Genomic DNA, 21,087 nt, shown 5'->3' with positions numbered 1-21,087 from the left:
TGACATAGCATGTAAAAGTGTTCAATTGAGTGTTAATTAGGATTACACTCAAATACTCAAATAAACACTCAATTATTTTTTAAAGGCAGATCACTCATCAAAATTTTTCATATTTCTCTTAATTTATTTTAGGCTATTACCATGGCTTGCTCCAATACTTTCTCTGGGAAATGCTAACATTAAAAAACAATAATACAACTTAATAACAGTTAAGTCCTCCTTCACTATTTGCTAAAAATGAAAAACGTCCCTCAATCAACAAACCAACACCCAGACATTATATAATCATATCTGTTATGGCAAAACACGTTTCAAGTCTAGTGTCAACCCTAGGGTTGCCAGGAATACTACACTGAGGATTGTGCAGTCTCAGTAGTCCTCACGGGAAAGAATGCCATGATCCCTGAGCAACTTCTGCCATAGCACACACATTCATTTGCCAACCTTAAAGTAGGGTTTTACTTTGCCAAAGGCACAAATGTAGTTATTCCATAATTTCTTTTAAAAATATTCAGGGGGCGCCTGGGTGGCTCTGTCGGCTAAGCATCCAACTTATGATTTTGGCTCAGATCATGATCTCAGTGAGATCTGCCCCATTCTCTCTATCTCTCTCTCTCTCTCTCCCCCCCGCCCCTTTTCTCTCACTCTCTCTCAAAAAAAAAAAAAAAATCAGGACTCAGAACTCTACCTGGCAAATAAAAAAATATTTATTAAATAAATAAATGTTTCCGCACAGGGGCGCCTGGCTGGCTCATTCATAACAGCACGTGACTCATGACTCTTGACTTTGGCGTCATGAGTTTAAGCCCCACGTTGCATGTAGAGATTACTAAAAAATAACAATAATAACTGTTCATGCACAGAATTAAAAAGCAAAATTAGGGTCCCCTGGGTGACTCAGTCACTTAAGCTTCTGACTTTGGCTTAGGTCTTGATCTCATGGTTCATGACTTCAAGCCCTGCACTGGCCTCTACTGTCAGTATGGAGCCTGCTTCAGATCCCTGCCCCCCTCTCTGTCTGCCCCCTCCCCTGCTGGTTCTCTCTCTCTCAAAATAAATAAACTAAAAAAAAAAAAAAAAAAGCAAAATTGGGTAAAAAGTAAGGATTTTTAGCTTGAACAACCAGCTGAAACAGCTGAAAATCTAGATGCTAAAAGACAGCTTATTGCAGGGACCAAAGTTACTTAAAAAAAAAAAAAAAGGACAATTTTAAAAATACATAAATAAAAGTTATGATGTAAGACAAGATTTCCCCCCAAAATTTACCTGCTATCCTGCTTATTTATCAGAGCCCATATTCAGAATAAAAATTTAAAACACATTAAAGAGAATAAAGGTAAAATTAACTTCTCCCAAAAATAAAATTAACTTCCCCCATTCCTCTATTTTCCTTACTTTTTATACTTCCAATCATAGATTCAACACCTAAAGAAAACATCTAGCAGCAGCACCAGGAAAGTGAAATGAACGGAATCATATTTTACAGAGGTTACGCAAGCCTAATAACTCCCTTCTCAATCTCCTAATTTGTCAATCAAGCTTAACTATCCAACCAGTCTACATTTTTTTGAATGACGAGCAACTAATTTTAAGAGCAAGATCTGATTTATCTTGTAATCTCCATCTTGAAACTTCAGAAAACTTATCAGAATAAAGTACTCTGCCTATGATATACAGTCAATAATTACCTGAATAAATGAATACATTTCTATTCACAGTCACAAAGAACTGTCATTATTAATGACAACTCAGACATTATTTGCTACCTCAAAATACTAAAGTGATTAGGGTTGGACATGTGTCCAACAGCCCATTGAAATAGGTCACAAAAAAGTGACCTATTTTAGTGCAATCATCATTTCTGCAATGTAGGTTTGGTGGCTTTCTCTTGAATACTTAAGTTTCACGTGATTCAAACTGGATATAAAGTGAAAGGATTAATTCACTCACTTATTCATTCAATTAACATTGATTTAGTGGCATGTGTCATGCATAGCCTTCTCCAGGGACCTCAGTCCATTATCCAGAAAACAGCCAGAGTGATCCTTCTAAATCAGGTAACGTCACTCCCCTGCTTAAAACCTTCTAATAGCTTCCCTTTACAAGCATACCACAATCTCCCAAGTTATTACTTGCCTGCCTCTCTGCTCTCCTACTCCCCACTCTTCCTCTCATTCATTCAGCACTAGCCATTACTTGTTCTTTCCTTATTTCTGGGCCTTTGTACCGTATGTTCTTCGACTTGGAAGAAGCAGACATTCCCCCATAGATCTTCACTTGGTGCTTCCTTGTTAGTCCTAAATCAACTAAGTATCATTGCTTCAGAGAAGCTTTTTCTGACAATCCTCCCAACCACCACTCAACTCTCTTTCAAATATCCAACTGTACATTATTCAGAACATTTATTAGTAATTAACATTCTATGTTCACGTGTGTGTCTGCATTCTCCCCACTGGAATATAATCTCCTCAAGGGCAGAGACTCAATCTCTGTTACCACTGAATCACCAGGAAAGGAATGGTACCCTGAACATAGGAAAGGTCAATAAATACTTGTCAACGGTGACTGAGGAAGGCACAATATTATAAACAAGGTAACACAGAAAGTTCTATATACTATAAAAGCCCAAAGAAGGAAGATACTGAACCCTGCTTTGGAAATTAAAATTAACTCTGTAGAAAACTTGTTGCTAGCTACAGTAAAGAGAGTAGGTTAGATAAGGACAGAACTAGAATAGAGAGACTAGTTATGAAGCCAATGCATTCCTCCAGGAAAGTAAATGGGGGCCTGAATAAACGTATGGCAGCAGAAATAAAAATAACAGATTTGACAGGTATTTCAGAAACAAAATCATCATCTGGTCGCAGATTTGATGTGTAAAATAAGGACAAGGAATGAGGCTAGGATGTCTCCTGGGTGTCTGCTTTGGCCCCATTAAAGTACTGCTCTTAACCCAGATGAGAAATATAGAAAGATTTTTGTAATAAGATAATTATTAAGTTTGAAACATAGTGATAGAAGTGACTACATGGCTGAGATACTGAGTGAGCAATATGGAGCCTTCACACTAAAATATAAACTTAACATCATTTATTCAGCTAACAAATATTTAATCAAGTACATAGAATGTACTGGGGTTGTTCTAGGCACTGAGGATACCATGGTGAATGACAAAAGTGTCCTCACAAAACTTATACTCTAAAAGAAAAACAAACAATACTGTAATAGCAGTAGTGACAAAGGCAATGGAAGAGGAAACAATATAAAAGAATCGAAAGTGGCAGAGATGGGGGCTACCTGCAATAGAATGATCAGAGCAGGCCTCACTGATAAACTGCTACTTGAGCAGAGAATTAGGTGAAGTAAGGGAGCAAGCCTACAAATATTGGGGGAAGAACAATTCAGACAGAATGTAACAGAGGTACAAAGATTCTGGCTCTAAAAAGAGAGTATGAGTAGGAGTGGATGGCAAGGAGACTGTTTTGCCAAATAGAGTAAAAGTATTAGGAAATGAGAATGTATGCAGAGGTAGCCAGAGACCAGATTACAATGGGAGTCATCACATAGAGTGGTAGCATATTTTTCAGAAAAATTTTCTTGTCATACACATTCCAGTATTTAATACAGTGCTGAGAATATAGCAGGTGCTCAGTGACTTCTTTCCAAATTAGTGAAAAAAAAAAAAATCAATGTATTAATGAATCCCCATTTTGTTTGAGCCCAATTTATAGTTGATCAGTTCCCAACCTCCAATTCATCCCCAAAGGATAAATCAAATAGCAATTTAAAGGACTATATTATAAGTTTTAACAATCTTCAGAAGCAGAATTCTTAAAATGTTTTGAACAGTGACATCATCACTAGCACAAGTATATATTCTTCCAAGGGGACTGCTTAAAGGAAACATCTACTTCAAAGTATATGATTTTTAGATTATCTGCTAAACCAACACATAATTTGATAACTTCACATTTTGTAATGTTTTAATAATCATTTTAGACCAAGCTCTGATCGTGCTGGACAGCCAACAGTTTACTGTATTACTTCAGTTCTATTCTAGGAAAAATCATTTAAAACAGGTGGAAAATAAATGATGTACCGTATGTACAAGAGCAGTAACATAATCCTGAAAAACATGGCTAAAAATATAGATTTACTGCATTTTGTCATTCTTAATTGATAGAATCAATCACTCACAATTGACCATTAAAATCAAGTATTCTTCTGATAGCAAATAATCCACACGCAGTGAACTAAACAGTCTAGATTCAGAATCAGCAAGGATCTTCCAAGGCTATTAAATGTTCCTGCCTTCAGGGAATTCCAAACTCATTGTTTTCCATACTTCCAGAGTAGACACATGAAAATTTAAAACATTTTGAATATTTAAAAGAAAGTGAATACTAATATTTTTTAAATTATCGACATTTAGAAAATGCACTTTATCAGAAACTTCTCCACCTCCAGTATAGTGAATACTTGTTTCACTTTCACATTTACTCTTGTTCTTGCATACTGAAATAAGTAAAGTGTTCTTTATTCTACTAATCTATGCTTAGCACATATTGCTAAGTTGCTTTCAAGTGTTTAATCAATTTCCTATGCAATACTCAGTTCTAATTTCTTGGAGACAAGCATCAAGAGATGAGCACTGAAATTTTTTTCTATCAAAGCATCACCAACTCTCAGGGGAAAATCCCCAAAATCTAATGAAGGATTAAGTAAAAACAAAAACAAAAAATTCTTTAACAATTAAAATTTATTTTAAAGCAAAGAACATAAAGCACTATCAGATACAGCAAAAAAAAAAAAAAAAAAAAGTCCATTACTATGGCATGTCCTATTACATTAAAGAGTCACCAGAAGAAAGACTAGAAATAGAAAAAGAAACAGAAACCAGTGAGAGAAACTGAAAAATACTAAGGGAAAGACAGAAAAACAATCACATAAAGACACTTTATAACTGTCAGTGAGGTAGGTCCTAGACACTCTCACTTAGTCTCATCAAGTTCTAATAAATCTACTAAAAAATTCAATCACATTATTGCTCCTTCATGTGGGAAACCTGGAGAAGAATCAGACAGAGTTCTAAAGGTCTCTTTTGAGCTCTTAAGAAAGAGAATCAGAAAAGACATTTAAACACTTATGCTCTTTGAAGAAGCATCTCTCTATTGCGTTCTCGAACAACTTGTCAACTTTGATGAATACCTGAAACTGCATGTTGTAAATCTAACACATTAACACACTGATATTTCCATATAAGAATATTACTGAAGTGAGGACCAAAAAGTGTTTATTATCCTCCCTTTTTCCCTGTAGAAATACCAAACCAATTTCAGTAATCATCCCACCAATTTTATTAGGTCAATGCAAAACTTTTATTGAGTTGAAATTCTAATTTTTCCAAATTTTTTTCTAACCTGTAGCTTTGAGCAGCTTATTTTGATCTGATTATACTTTTTCTTAGAATAATCCTTAAGAAAAAAACAAAACACAAAAAATTCACCTATGTGTTAACTGGCTACAAACTATTGAAGCAAAAAGTCAGTCTAAAGAGGCAAAAGACTGAGATATTCAGGAAATGATTTTAATTTTTTAAGGAAAGTTGGAATTAATCTCATTATTCCAAACCCTGTCCACTCACATAAATCCACTCCCATTTCAAAAGGAAAGAATCCATCCATATCATGACATACCTGATATACACTTTATATACAACATGGTGATGTAACACCATCATATGCCCATTGATCACTGGGCATATGAAATCAGATACAAGAGTACATACTGTATGGATGTATTACAGAAAGTTCAGAAACAGACAAAACTAGTCTATGGTGTTAGAAGTCAAAATAGTGGTATCCTTCATGGGGGGAAGTAGTGCCTGGAAAAAGACACAATGAGAGCTTCAGAGGTATTGCAATATTCTGATTCTTGATTGGGGTTCTGATCATCCATATGTTCAATCTGTCAAAATGTACTGGACTATACGATTATGACAAACATTTTTTGGATCCATGTTTTCTTTAAATAAAAAACAGGGGCGCCTGGGTGGCTCAGTCAGTTAAGTACTTGACTTCAGCCCAAGTCATGATCTCATGGTTTATGAGTTTGAGCTGCGCGTTGGGCTCTGTGCTGGCAGCTCAGAGCCTGCAGCCTGCTTCTGATGGTCTGTCTCCCTCTCTTTCTGCCCCTCCCCCTGCTCATACTTTGTCTTTCTCTCTCTCTCTCTCTCTCTCTCTCTCTCTCAAAAAAAAAAACCCTAAAAGTTTTTCAGAAAATAAACTAAAAAATTTAGTAATATTTACTGCTCTCAATATATTAGGCATTTTAACATGTAAAAAGAGGGTCTAACATCTCCATGTAGTTTTCAAGGCCCTCAATAACTTACCCCTACTTTACAAATCCAGTATGAATACTAAAATTCTATATCCTTATTCATCTCAGTAAAATTTTTAATGTCTTTATTCACACTCCATTCCTCTTGATTTAACCACATCCTGCTCATTCAAAGCTGTAACAGTGTCCCACTTTCTTTTATTTTTTTCCCAGCTCATACCTCTCTCTCCCTTCTCTCATCTCCCCTGCTTTAAATTACCACTAAAGAACACCCAATATCTATTTATTTATATCTATGTGCCAAAATTATAGTAAATATTTTATAAACATTTCATTCATTTCTCAAATAAGTGTTATTCCAGCAGAGATGAGAAAACATGCTCAGAGACGGCAACTTGTCCAAACTCAAAAAAACTTCTAAGAGGCAGGATCAAGATTCAAATCCAGATCTGTCTGACTCTAAAGGCCATGTTCTTAGCTACAGAGCTAGAATGTCTCTATATTATGCAATTAGCACATTATTTAATGTTATTTTGTTCATATTAGTCATATTTTGTACCTTAATGTCTATCTTTATATAATCCTACCACCCATATTGTATACATATATTCTAACTCTATCAAGTCATACCTTACCTGCTTTAAACCATGCTATGAGGCAATGCTATCTGGAAAACAACCAGGATGTAAAAGTAAGCACTCCGAAAAATGGCAATAAAGACTCAAAGTATGTATCTTCAACAGGTTTAGTCATTACAGGTAACATATATTATTGTCAGTAGGGCTCCTTAATTCTTCATAATCACAACATAGTTATATTTGTTTTCCATGTAATATTAACAACTCCAGTTAGTTTCTATTTTACAACACTGTAAAAGTAAAAAAATAAAGGACTGCTAAATGTAAGAATGATAGTTGCAATGTAAAGTGATAGCTGAGTACAAGGACACAGCACGTAAGATCAAAAAGAGCAGTCCAATGTCATACAAGGTATTAATAAATTGCCCCCTCCTCCTCCCACACAATAATCGACATTCATTATGATGACCCCAGCTAAAGATAAAAAGTTAAAATATAGTTGATATATCCTTCTTAAGAAAGGGGAGCACATAATAGTTACAGAAATAATTTTATCCAAAATCATTAAAATGTACATTTTAGAGCTCAGCCAACAGCCTGCTTGAGGGCTCCAAATTGACATTACTACAATATATAGCATACTTATTTAGTCACTAGTTATTCCAGCAATATCATTTATCTTCTATTGTCCTTGTTTTTAAAAAGATTATAAAGGGTTAAATGCATAGGTTTTAGAATCAAAAATAGTGAATGGGATCTGAATCCTACCTCTCTCTTTTACTGGCAGTTATGACCTGGGTAGGGCTAGTTAGGCATCCTCTGGGCCCCACTTTATTCATCAGTGATATAAGGATATTAAGAGATATGTTTTAGAAATGTAGGAAGACTGGGGGCGCCTGGGTAGCTTAGTCGGTTGAACGTCCAACTTTGGCTCAGGTCATAATCTCCCAGTCCCTGTGTTCGAGCCCCGCATTGGGCTCCGTGCTGACAGCTCAGACTGGATCCTGCTTCGGATTCTGTGTCCCCCTCTCTCTCTGCTCCTCCCCCGCTCCAGTCTGTGTGTCTGTCTATCTCTCTCAAAAAGAAATAAACATTAAAAACTTTAAAAAAAAAAAAAGAAAGAAAGAAAAGAACTGTAGGAAGACTACATTAGATAATTTAAGTAATGTTTTTAACAGTTTCTAGCATATAGTAAAGTTCCAAATATGGTGGTGGCTATTTTTTTTTGTAATCAAAGACCATGTCTTAAAAATCTAGCAACCAGCACAATGCTGGACACACAAGCAGTACTCATTAGTACTTGGTGATTGGCCTGTATCACAGAAAAGAGTTAAGAGTCTAATAGCGCATGGCAGCATCCAACTTGAGTACACCTACTACTTTTATGTGTAAATACTTAGAAAATAAAAAATGAAGGAACTAGGATCGATCACTGAAAAGCGATTCCTTTATTAAATTTTGGCTAATTTCATAAGAATTTCATTAACAAACATGGCTGCTCAGCAAAGAACTAAACAACACTGAATAAGATACCTATAAGTGAAAGGTTTGAATAATGATGGATGACATTTGTCAGATAGCAGAGAGAAGATTCCTATTTTGAATGAGAGAGAGCTAATAAAATAAAAGTAGCTTCCAATATAGTTAAAATAAACATAATGTGTATATACACACACCTCCCCCAAATCCACTCATATTCCAGTACCCCAAGTGAACATTTACTCTCATTACTTATTTTAAAAATAATTACACTTTTTCTCTACCGTACCTTTACAATATAGAAACAATTACTGATATAAATGAAATTTTTTTCCTAGAACTCAAAAATAAGTCTAAACTTTTAAAATAAAACAACTATTAGAAGAATAATAACAAGAAGAAAAGACAACTGCTACAGTTTATCCAAATCCCTTACTCTTCTCCTTTATTATTTCCTTTTGAAGCATAATCAGCATCCTTTTAAATGTCTTCCATTTCGATAGGTAAAACAATAATGTATATTTCTATATTCAAAACAATGCTGAAACATGAACATAGAACACTAAATTCTCCCATGAAAATGGAGAAAAAGGCTATTTTAAGGTTCTTATTAAAATACATAAAGTGATTTAAACATTTTTAAGGCTATGCTAATCTAAAATTTAACTCACTAAAAAGCTGTAAAAACTGATGTTGAGAATTATCCTCATATGACTCACGAAATCTTACAGAAGAATTAATCTGACCTGTTTGGACCAAGTTATGTATGCCATTCAAAAATAACATTGGAAATACAAGCTACAGCAATAAAATAAAACTACAAGTCATTCAAATTAAACAAAGTAGAAAACAGCTATTTGTACTCAAATAGTCCATTATCATGATTTTATACTAATCATGTGACAGATATGATTGAAAACTTATCCACAACACATGTAAATAAAATGTTCCACAATATTCTACCAGCCACCTGGTCACACACACAGAAACTGCCATATAGCTAAATGTTAAGAGTTCACAGCTCACCTACCTCCAACCACTGGAGTCTTCTCTCTTTCTGCAACTCTATTCCCCTCAGTTTTTTTTCTTTTTCCTTTCTCTCTCTCTCTCTCTCTTTTTTTTTTTTTTCCCCTTGGGGGAGGGGGCTGGTGGTGACGGTAGTGGTGTGGTGAAGTTTAGGGAGTGTATTACACAGAATTATGAGTGGAGAAAAAGCAGGGCAATTAAAAGTTTTAGTATACGAGGGATGAACATTAAGCATGGAAATAATTAGTATACTATCTTAAGATGTGATTTCTCAAAGTATGAAACTACACATGTGTGTGTATATATATACATATGTATACATATATATACATATACATATAAAAACATCTAAAAGCAGTTAAATACACTTTTATCTGGTAAGTTGTTCCTTCTAAGTAACTGAAAGTAAATTACTTGGTAGTCTTCTTTGTTTACAGCTCTATGTCTCTTCACTCTTTATTCATTACAAGAAACACATGAAATTACACTAGATTCTGAACAAAACTACTAAAATCCCTGCAAGTGGCAATTCAACTCTCATTTTGCTGCTTTAGTAAAAGCAATAATTTCCCCAGTACACCCTTTACCCAAATAACTAGAGGCCTGGGTAGGGTGTCTGGATTTAGCAATGAAACATTCCACGCTTTTCAGAATGATTTTAATTTCAAATATTCTATCTCACTGTAAGGCCAAACGTTTAATTCTGAGATCAAAAAAATGGTCATTTTGGTGTGGAAAATAACGAAAATAATACCCATCTCATTTATAATCTCTATCTCCATATTGCATACATCTAGAAGTTTGGTAACAAATTTACAGAGCCCTTTGAACATGCAGTATTAATTAACGATGGGGAAAGGAAACACATATACTACAAAACAATGGAAGAAAAAAAATCATTTATATTTGGATTTAGAATAACAGCCAAGCATTTATATACTCATAGTCACAAGCACACAATTATTTCACAATATGCCTATAAGCTCTCAGTCCAGTCCCAAACTACCTTCAAAGTCAAAAGAGCCCTACTTTGAAATGTAATCAATCTTAATAATTAAGACATTTACACACAGAACTCATCACCAACTTTTTCTCAACATTACCTTCAAATACTGAATAATATTCCAGGAATGTGTTGGTTCACAAAATTAAGTTACAATTTTTAAAACACTGATCCAAAGTTCTACCTATTCAAATGCTACCCTTTTAAGCAAAGGTCTTATAGGTGTCAAGACTATTGTGAGGTCTTTCCTCTAAGCTATTCCTTACCTGTCTCCCTTTTTTTTCTGAATTCCTCCAGATTCTGATTCCTTTATAAGGACAACTGACAGGCTCTTCAAATATTATTACTTATATTATGCCCTGATATAGGTATATCCCAACCGTAATATAAACTTGAAGCCAAGCATTGGCCTTCCTGATTCACGGTAACACTTACTAACACAATTATATAATATACTGATCAAAAATATGCTGACTGACATTAACCACTATAAATCTAAATCTTCAACATAGTGGGGTAAAAAATGGCCAAGTAATTAAAAGAGCCAAATTTTTAAAAATCCAGGTAATTAAAAAACTATTTTTGTATTTCTTAATAAACTCAACTAAATCCATAAATAAGATATTTTGAAGTCTCAGCATATCCTCAATTTCATTGTACTTTATAGAAATTTCATCATTACCAGGTGCTCTGCTCAGTTTATGCAATCTGTCTGGACCAGACTTAATAATAAGAATGAATTTTAAGAATGTACTTAGGTTTAGGTTCTCTTTCAATCCTGTGACTTTGGACATATATTTAGCTAGTTTTACACAATTATTTTCAACTTAGTTTGGCATCTGCATAATATTTAAAGTATATTCATTGCAGAGATAAAATAAAAGTAGCTCATCAGTTTTAACCTGGCCACACTAACAAAAAAGCACAGATAATACAAAACAATGGATGATCCAAAAAGCATTAACAGTCAACTCTCAATTATTCATATGTGGATTACCTAATATATATTTTAGCCTATTTATGTTTGCTATTCTAATAGTATTTGCTCAGGAAATAAAAATTGATGCTAATCATTCACATAAAAGACACACCAATCTACTGCAGGGGAGGAAAGCATACAAAATCTTCCCAAACCACATATAAATAATGCTATTTAGATTATGTAATTTAGCACTCTTCCATCATTATTCACCTTTTTATTAAGTGCAGGTAAATGAGAGTGGACTGTATTTAGCTTGGTGATAGTCAGAGGTACAGATACACAGGCATGCAAACCATTCACTCACCCCACTGTGCTTTTCACAGCCCTATTTTCAGTAGCCTGAGACCTGGGAGGGGGAGGAGGCAAGTCACTGCAGATGATCACTTAAAAGGAAATTGAGAGTTGACTATAATTTACATTTAAAGTGCTATGAAATACCATCACTCCTACATGTATTCATTGCGGTTCATGGGAATACTTCTCACAGTGATTTAACAAGGCTGTAATGCTTTCTTTTAACCTTTCAATATCCCAGAAACGTGATAGCTGAGAATCACAAAGATGGAAGTGACACTATTAAACATGTAACTTAGTATGTGTTTTAGAAATTCAGGAAACTGAAGCCCAGAGAGGTTAAATAGCAAGCCAATATCCTCAGATTAAGTAAAACTGAGTATTCCAGACGTCAACTTCAATGCCACAGTTTCACCGCCTCTTCAACCAAAACTCTCCTCTTGGCTTCAGAGATCATAGTCTTGCTAGTTTTCTTTTCTTCTGTTGGCCACCTTTTTGTCATTGACTCCTACACTATGACAGACACTCTCATCAGCTCATCCTCTAATACTCAAGTCTTTAGCTCTAACTACATTTACATTCTTCTTCTCTCAATGACCTATGCAGGAAACAATCAGATCACAACTTCAGAACCATTCTGGTACTCACAGCTACCTTTTATACATCTTTCATAGACTTAATCACCTGATATTCAAGTGTAAAGCTGAACTCATTATCATCCCTCCAAAATGAGTTTCTTCATTTCATGGCACCCTCAATCTCACTGTTCCTCAGGCCTACAAACTTAAAATGTTTTTACTTCTACTCTCCTTAATACGGTACTACTCCATTTCCCATCTCTCTCTCCATTCTGCCATTCAATAAATACTTCAGTTATTATTATATGATAGATGCTGGGAAAGCTTAAGATCTGGTGAGGGAACAAGTGGACAAAGAACTTAAGGCAATGGGAAGAGATACTTAGAAAGGAATAAACACAGATGTGGCAAAGTAGAGGAGGAAGCAATGAATTCCCACTGGAATGATTTTTAGCAGTAGCACGTGACCCAGACCTTAAAAAATTAGGATTTCAATAAAGAGTGCTGAAAATGAAATTCTAGGCAGAGGAAACAACCTACCCAAGGTCAAGTCAATAGAACTGTATGCCAAGTACAAGGAATAAATTATTTTTGACTAAAGCAGATTCTCAACCAGGGGTATAACACTATCTGCACAGGGAAAGAACAAGAATGGGGAGGAAGGTGCTTTAGAGTAGCAAACTCTCATCCTCTTTGAGAAGTACTGTGTGTAAAGAAGGAAGAGAGTGTATTACAACAGATAAACTATGCACAGAGGTTGACAGAATAATACGATTAAGACAGTACAGAAGACAGTACAGATAACAATTCTGAAATAAATCATAAAAGGCCTTCAATGCCAAGCTAAGAAATCTGGACTTGATTCTGTGAGCAAAAATGAGGCAGTGAAGTGTAAGTGGTTTTTTGTTTGTTTGTTTTTGTTTTTTACTTAAGGGAATGATGATAAGATCAGATCTATATTTCAGAAAAATAATCTTGGCGATCATATAGTAGAGAAAGTGAAAAAAGGTTCGAGAAGATTTTACATCATCCAAATGAGATAATAAAGATGTGAACTAAACCAATGACAATGGAATATGAAGAGACTAGATTCATTAGATATTTCAGAAGCAAACTGGAGGACCATGGCAACTGAACAATAAGCAGTAGGTCTCTAGCTTGGTTATTAGGAAGGATGGTGGTGGTAAATAGAAAGGGAAATGGGAATATGCAAAGTCTTACACATTGGGCCTTTTAGAGGAGTACTAGACAAAAAATGCTAATATGTTTTGCAAGCTTAAGATAAAGGGTCTGAATAAAAATATAGTTAACATAACCATCTCAACTCTTGGATTTTTTTTCAACTCATGGATTTTTTTTTTTTTTTCAACGTTTATTTATTTTTGGGACAGAGAGAGACAGAGCATGAACGGGGGAGGGGCAGAGAGAGAGGGAGACACAGAATCGGAAACAGGCTCCAGGCTCTGAGCCATCAGCCCAGAGCCCGACGCGGGGCTCGAACTCCCGGACCGCGAGATCGTGACCTGGCTGAAGTCGGACGCTTAACCGACTGCGCCACCCAGGCGCCCCAAACTCATGGATTTTTGAAGCCATCAGTGAAAAGACTGTTCAGGGACTCAGCATTATAGGAGACAAGAAGATCAAGGACAGAACCTTAGGGTTCACTTGCTTACGGAGCTGCAAAACCAGTCAGTGAACAGAGAAGGAGCAGCATGAGAGGTAGGAAAAGAAGTAGGAGAATATTTCACAAAAGTCAAGTGAAGAAATAGTTGCAAGAATAGCAACAGTGTGGTGGCTACAAGTGCATGATCTGCAGTTAGTCACTCACTAACCCTAAGATCCTGACTGAGTTACTTACCTAAATTTCAGACCTTCAGAATTTTAAAGGCTGTATCTTCCACTATAGGGATAAAAAGAATACTTCAAACAGTTATTAAGGATTAAGTGAGATAACATATTTTAGTGCCTGGAACAAAACTATTAATACAGTAGTAGCACTAAAATAGAATGGGGAACTTAAAAATGCCAATGAATTTTGCATGAGATTACCAGCATCCTTCAAAAACCTATTTTCAGTACAGGGGGAAAGCTGTGCTTAGAAGACTATAGTGTTAAGGAAGAAAGCTACAGAGTGATGATAAACCGTTCTTTCTATAGAACCTATCAAAAAACAACTGTTTTGTAATCTTTGTCTTTATCTTTCCACACCTCCCACCACCATCCCATGCCTGGTTTAGTACCTGACCCATATGAAGGATACAAGAAATGATTACTGAACATGACAAAAATTAGCCAATAGGAAGGAAGAAATGAAAAAGCAAAGGATCTTAGTTCTACAAAGAATCTTAGAGAAACAGTATCAGGAGCATAAAATGCCTTTCCAGGTTAGCCTTAGAAAGGAACAGAGATGCTTTATTCCCTGACTCAGGGAAACTGAAGTATGTATGAAATATAAAAAGTTGGCTCAGTAAGTAGAGCATGAAACTCTTGATCTGGGGGTCATGAATTTGAGCCCCAGGTTAGGCACAAAGATTACCTTAAAAAATAAATAAAGGAGAGAAGAAAACAGAATTAACATTAGACAGCTTCTACCTTCTTAATAAAGAAATGTAAGTACTCTGCACAAAGTAAGAGAACTCCAAAGTCAGTCTGAACTCTGAAGAAAACAAATTAGTTGGTAACTGCATTTCAAAATATATTCACCTTCATTTGTCTCCAACACCGTCTAGTCTCCCACCATTTCTTAGATTACATCAGCAGCTTCCTAGGCAGCTCCTCTTCACGAAGACTTTACCCTCCCCGAGGTGTGGTATATTCTCTTGAGAGCCCACGTTTCCTTTCACTATGTTGCTCACTATTCTTATAAGTCAACCACTCTGTGAAGCTTCTCTAATCCTCTAACCATCAAACAGTTCATCATTTTCTTCTCAAGGCTACTTCTAGTCCTTGTGCAGTCTGATTACTTAACTCATCGTTCCATATTGCAGGCACTTTATTATGTCTATTCCAGTAAACTCCTAAAAAGAATAACATCTTCCTTATCTTCATTCCTTCAGCACTTAATTCAGCATTTAGGATATAATGGCCATTCATTCAATGTTTGTTTTGTCTAACTGAAGTCAGCAATTAAACAACATAAGTAATCTGCTGTCTAGAAAAAATCAGGAAACAAAAAGTACTGTTCAAATCTGCATCATTCAGATAACCTTCCTACTTTTCTAAGTATTAAACAGCAACTAAGACCATTTTTTTCTTCTTACTAATGGAAAAGTAAAAGCGTTGGATAATCAAAAAATATAAAACTCAATACTTTTAAATAAATTATATTCTAATAGTTACATTAGAATACAGGTTTGTCCATGTCCTTAAATTCACTCTGAACATAATGATTAAATTACTGTATAGTAAGAAGGACGTACACAGGAAGAATACTCTGTGTCTTTTCAAGTTATTCAGTAGCATAAGAGATAACACTACTGGACTGATAAAAAAAAAAAAAAAAAAAAAACAGGCTATCCTTGCAGTGGAAGTGACTAAGGGAAGCATTTTGGTTTCAAAATAGATATTGGCATGCAAAACAGAGAGAGTATTTAAATGATATCAATAGCAAATATCAGGGACTTTCACAAATTAAGTAGAGTAATTGTTTGAACAAAACTGAAAGCAACAATTACCAATATGTTTACTGTGAGATCTACTGCAATGAAGTTCCTAAACTAGATCAAAATTAACCCATCAACAATTTTTAGTTGACACATACTATGTATGAAGGAACTACAGCACTAATAACCAATACCAAAACCAAAGTGCCATATAACTCTCCTGAGCCTCAAAAAGCTTGCAAGACTAGTTAAAATATTATTACTAAGAAATTTTCTGAAGTCAGAGAAAAAATTCTAAGGTTCTATAAAATAAAATATTACATTTTACCTTAACTGCACATAATAGATTACTCTTTGCTTAGACCTAATTTACTGGTAATCTCACAGATTATTTCTTTACAGTAACTATATTCAAAAACTCTACTTCGGACAGACTATACCCAATTAATAGTAAGTCTCAAAAAAAATGAAAGCCTCAATACCATAATTCCTTATTAACAAGTTTATGATGTTCAAAACAATTCTGAAATATTTTAAATGTGATATAATTTTGATTCCATAGTGTAGGAAGACAACTAACATTTAGTTAACATCACTCACAAAAGTATCAGCTCCTGTGCTGAGTATTTTAAGCACTAGTTCTCATATTCTTAATAAGCCTTTGAAGTTATCTCTCTTGGATATGAAGAAACCAAGAATCAAGCAAGGTCAAATAACTTGCCTCAAATCACCTATTAGATATTCCAGCTAAGATTATAATCCAGAACTATTTGACTTTACAGTCTCATCTCTTTTCACTACATACTCATGGTTCCTTTTGGAATAACAATGAACTGTGTGAGACAGCTACACAAAGAATTTCTCAAAGGTTACATAAAAACAATTAAAAAGAGAGCAAACACTGCCTTCACATTAAAAACAAGTAGTTCTGGTTACCCAAACTTAACCTAAAATATACAGTAATCCAATACACAAACAGCCGCCCTTCAGCTCCAACTCAGACTGCCTATAATTCTCAAATTATTACTAAAGTATAATTCCTCCTGAACTTTCTTCACATTAGATCCACGAGACGTCTTTAGATCCACAAATCTTCTTTCAACAATGACATGACTGTCAGAAGAGCAGTTTCTTGAACAATAGCTTCCCTATATAATGAATCTGAGATTACTTTTTTTATTCTAAACTTCCTTAGGATTTAGGAATAAATCTCATATAACCTCTCTTACTTGCATACGCCTTTTGCAATCAGGTTCAACTGGCTGTGTATATTTCAAACTGAAGTATATTTTGTCAAGGCAAGCAATAGCATTTTCTACTTTTTGCATTATCTTGAAAATACCTATTGACATAGGTGTTCACTAATTGTCCAGGGAGCATAACATTTTAAATGGCAAACATACAGAGTTATCTGTGTACTTGAGTAAGACTGAAGTAAATCAAAGGTATCAAATTTGCACATAAGCTCTTATACAAACTAAACTTCTGATACCAGCCACAGAAATCACTATACACAGAAGTTCTGCAAACTCAATTTAAAGCACAAATACAATTTATTTCTAGTACCACATCCAAACAGGTTTTTAATGAGAACATTAAGACAGAAGATCTATCTAATAAATGCTCTTTTCACCTCCATCTAAACACATATGCTCATGTAGAAATTAAATCAATAAAGTATACCTGTTACAGAACTCAAATGCTAATGTTAAGCCCTGTAGGAATTTTGTTAAGAAATTTACTAGAAAATCTTTTCCCACATATATTTTATCAGATTTTCCAAGTGTGTTTGTTATATATACAGTCAAGTTTCCAAACTGTTACACAAAAGTCAAAAGCTTTACATCTTTCTACACTAACACTCAAACCCAATTCGCTGGGGAAAAAATGTTCCAATTTAGTGCATTAGTAGAAATCTTTCTGCCTGTTCACACCAGTGCCTAGTTCACCCAAAACAAAGTCCCTGAACTTTCAGAATAAAATATTCTTACAAAAATGCACTCTTGTAGCTAAATGAAAAGTAGACGTTTAGTTAATAAGTTATCTTACACTTTGACATACAAAATAAAACAAATTAGACAATGCCTTAAATACCAGAGATGAGCCTCAACAAGGAGCCCGCGTCTGACAAATACTTTAGATAAGTCACTACGTCAAATAGAACGTAGGTTAAATTTTTTATTTTTTCTAGAATGTTTATGACTTTTCTTTTTAACATCCTAAAGTGTTTTTTGGATCTCAAAAAAGGAAACTGACTCTGTACAGCTGAACCACTTTACACTCTATGCTACAGCCGGTGTGAAATATGACTTCTTCGGAATCAGCAGACCAGATCCTGTTTACCGTGGAAGAAAAAAGAAAAACCGTGTATATAACTACTGAATCTTCAGCCAGGTATTGTCGAATAAAGTCCAGTACGGTGCCTAACAGAAGATACACTGGCCAGCAGCAGGATTAGGTCCTTAAAAATACAACCGGGATTCGCCCAGTTCCGAAGGTGTAAACAAACCCATCGCCACTGCAGAAGGTAAACAATGAACCTGCAGCGAGGGTGAGGGGGCGGTCTTTGCCAACTACAGTCCCAGCCGCCCGGGAAAGGGAAACGGGAATGAACTACAGCATAAACCAGACACTTAGCCACAGTCACTGACTCTAGGTTTCACTACCGAGTTATCAATGCTCCGGGTCCCCCAGAGCGGTGGGCAAAGAGAAAAGCAGTCACGCAGGCAGCAGAACCCAGCAGGTCCGGCTTCTGCTCTGGGGGACGGGTAGGGCAGGATGTGGTCGCTCTTCCCTCAGACATCCTCCGGCAACCTAAATAACAGCCTCTACCTCCCGCCGGCCGCCTCCGGGCGAATGGCTGCACGAGCTCCGGGATGGGAGTTAAACGCTCCCTCGGGGGTCCAGGCAACCCAGAGGGTCACCGGCTCCGCCGAGTCCCGCTCGGCGTTCCCCGGCACCCGCCGCACCCAGAGGCCCGGAGAAGGGCGCGGGGCGAGGAAAGCGGGCATCGGGAAGGGGGATGGGTCCCGGGAGGCGGCCCCGGGCTCCGCTCCTGCGGGCCAGCAGGCGGGGCTCGGGCTCTGCCTCCCGCACCCCCGCGGGTCCCGTGCGGGGCCCGCCCCTGCCCCCTGCCCCCGGGCCCCAGCTCCTCCCCAGCAGCGCGCCCTCGCCGGCGCCCGCGGCGCCCCACGTTACCTCGGGTCAGATCCAGCGGGACGTTCTCCTCGCCGCTGTCATTCCGCCCTGCACGAAACAGACACACAGCTCCAATTAGGATTCGTTCGCAGGCCAGCGGCGGCAGCCCTGGCTCCGGCCAGCGCCCCTAATCGCTCCGCCTGCCCAGGGCCAGGGGGAGGCAAGGGCCAGGGGTCGCGGGCCCCAGGCGGCGGGGGGTGAGGGTTGCAGCGGGCTTACCTCGTATTCGGAGGTTCTTTAGCGAGCGGCCGCGGCCGATCGCCGCCATATTGACGGGTTTCAGTCACAACACCGGAAACCTCGCCCAATCGCGCGAGAACCCCTTCCCCTCCCCGCGCGCCGCGCCCGCCCCCCGCGGCATCTCCCCCGCCCCTCCGCGGCGGCAGGCGGCGGGTGGTGCCGACTGAGCCCCGGGCGTGGAGGGAGCGCGGGGCCAAGCTGGGGTCTCTTGTGCAGCTCGCGGCGCGCGCACACGTCCGTCCACGGGGGTGCGCGAGGTCGCGGCGACGCGCGTGGCCCTCCGAGAGAATGTCGGCTGGAAGATGGCATTTCCCACGAGGGGAATCCCATTGATGAGAGTTTGCAGCGTGGAGGATGCTTCCCCTCCAGTGCCGCGGAAACTGTAATCAGAGCCGGGGCGAGCTGGGAGGAGGCCGGGATGCGGCCGACCGGCCACCTGCGGAAACCATCCTGCCTGATTCTCCGGCTTGCTTTCAAGCCCCCTTCCTTATTCATCAGTTATAAACGATGTTTACTTAAAAGAAAGAAAGAAAACAACAACAACGCTGCGCGCAGTTTTAACGTAACTCAAATCCCTTCCTAGAAGTCGCTTTGCTCCAACCAAGTTCACATGTAACAAAGTTTGTTTTCCACCCTAGCTCTGACCACCGTGCTAAGCAGCCTTGCACTTGATCTTCAAAACCACACTCAGCCAGGAGAACTCCTCTGAGAGGAAGTGGTCTGGTGGACGTTTTGTTTTTGACCGCCTAGCGCAGACCAGGAGAAGGGGATTAAGAAGCCAAGGAGGGCAGGGTGGTCGTCTGGGGCGGTGGGTGGGATGGTTCCCGCGCACGCGCGGGTGCCGGGAGGCCCGGGGAGAGGGTTTCCTCTGCCTGGAACCAAGCAGACGCAGCTGAGGGCTGTGTCGGGTTTTCTGTCTGTGTAGCTTCTGAACACTGACTAATGTAGATGTTGTGGATTAACATGTTTTATACATAGACCTAATAATTATTAGCTGTAGAGATTTCAGTTCTAGAAACTTTTCCCAGCTAGTATATATACACCCGGCCCCTGACCCAGCAACTTTAAACTCTTTAGTAGACTAAGAGGGGGAGTGTTGTCTCCTCCTGTTCCTCTATTTGTCTTTCTACGTGAGACTAGAAGTTAAACAGTGGAGATCTTGCTTTAACCACATCTCTTCTGACACTTAATGCAGTGGCCAGGATAAATAAGCGTTAAATAAATAGTCGGCATTGTTCCAATGCCCTCTTTAATGTGAAAAAAAAAGCAATATTGGAGATATAATTGCCGTTGTCAGTAATAGTGATCAATTGGAAACACAATTGACCACAGGTAGAGATTATGCAAATCATTACAACCATCAAATGATATAGGTCTGGTATATTTATAGAAAATAATGTTCATGATTTTAAATCAAGCAAGAGATTACAAAGTTCCCTTTTTATAAACGTTTAAAATACATATCAAATTAAAATTATACATTATAAATTATTTTACATATATGTGTACATAGAAAAGAGTCTGAGAAGATACACATCAAAATGTTTTTTTTCCCTTTCAGTTGTGGAATTACACATGGTTTCTGTTCTTGTTTGCTGTCTATACTCTTTAAACGTCTTATAGTTAATATATATCTAGTGTAAAATAAGTAAGAGTTATAAAAAGAAAAATAAAAGCAGCATAGAGTAACATCATCAAGAAAAAAAAAAGAGAAACACTACTTCCTTGGGATACTATTCTATCTGTATTTTCCTGCCTCCCCCCCCCC

At 37.5% G+C, this 21,087-nt stretch overlaps 1 protein-coding gene across 5 annotated transcripts in view; it reads right to left on the bottom strand.

The window, feature by feature from the left end:
- The window catches only part of RICTOR (RPTOR independent companion of MTOR complex 2), a 123,620-nt gene extending 104,251 nt beyond the window's left edge, over positions 1-19,369 (bottom strand). For 4 of the 5 annotated variants that reach the window (XM_047855034.1, XM_047855050.1, XM_047855043.1 and 1 more), the window contains exons 1-2: positions 19,299-19,369; positions 19,080-19,127 (exon numbers count right to left, since the gene is read on the bottom strand). In XM_047855034.1, the coding sequence (XP_047710990.1) occupies positions 19,080-19,127; positions 19,299-19,347 (97 nt within the window). In that variant the 5' untranslated portion in view covers positions 19,348-19,369. Of the gene's footprint in view, positions 1-18,547; positions 18,804-19,079; positions 19,128-19,298 lie in introns of those variants that run through there. The other variant, XM_047855083.1, reaches the window with a different exon arrangement.
- Between the last annotated feature and the right edge of the window lie 1,718 nt (positions 19,370-21,087).

The sequence above is a fragment of the Prionailurus viverrinus genome, chromosome A1 (genome assembly GCF_022837055.1).
Source record: "Prionailurus viverrinus isolate Anna chromosome A1, UM_Priviv_1.0, whole genome shotgun sequence".
NCBI lineage: Eukaryota > Metazoa > Chordata > Mammalia > Carnivora > Felidae > Prionailurus > Prionailurus viverrinus.
Note: the sequence above shows the minus strand (reverse complement) of the source record. Positions and strands in the feature narration are given on the sequence as shown.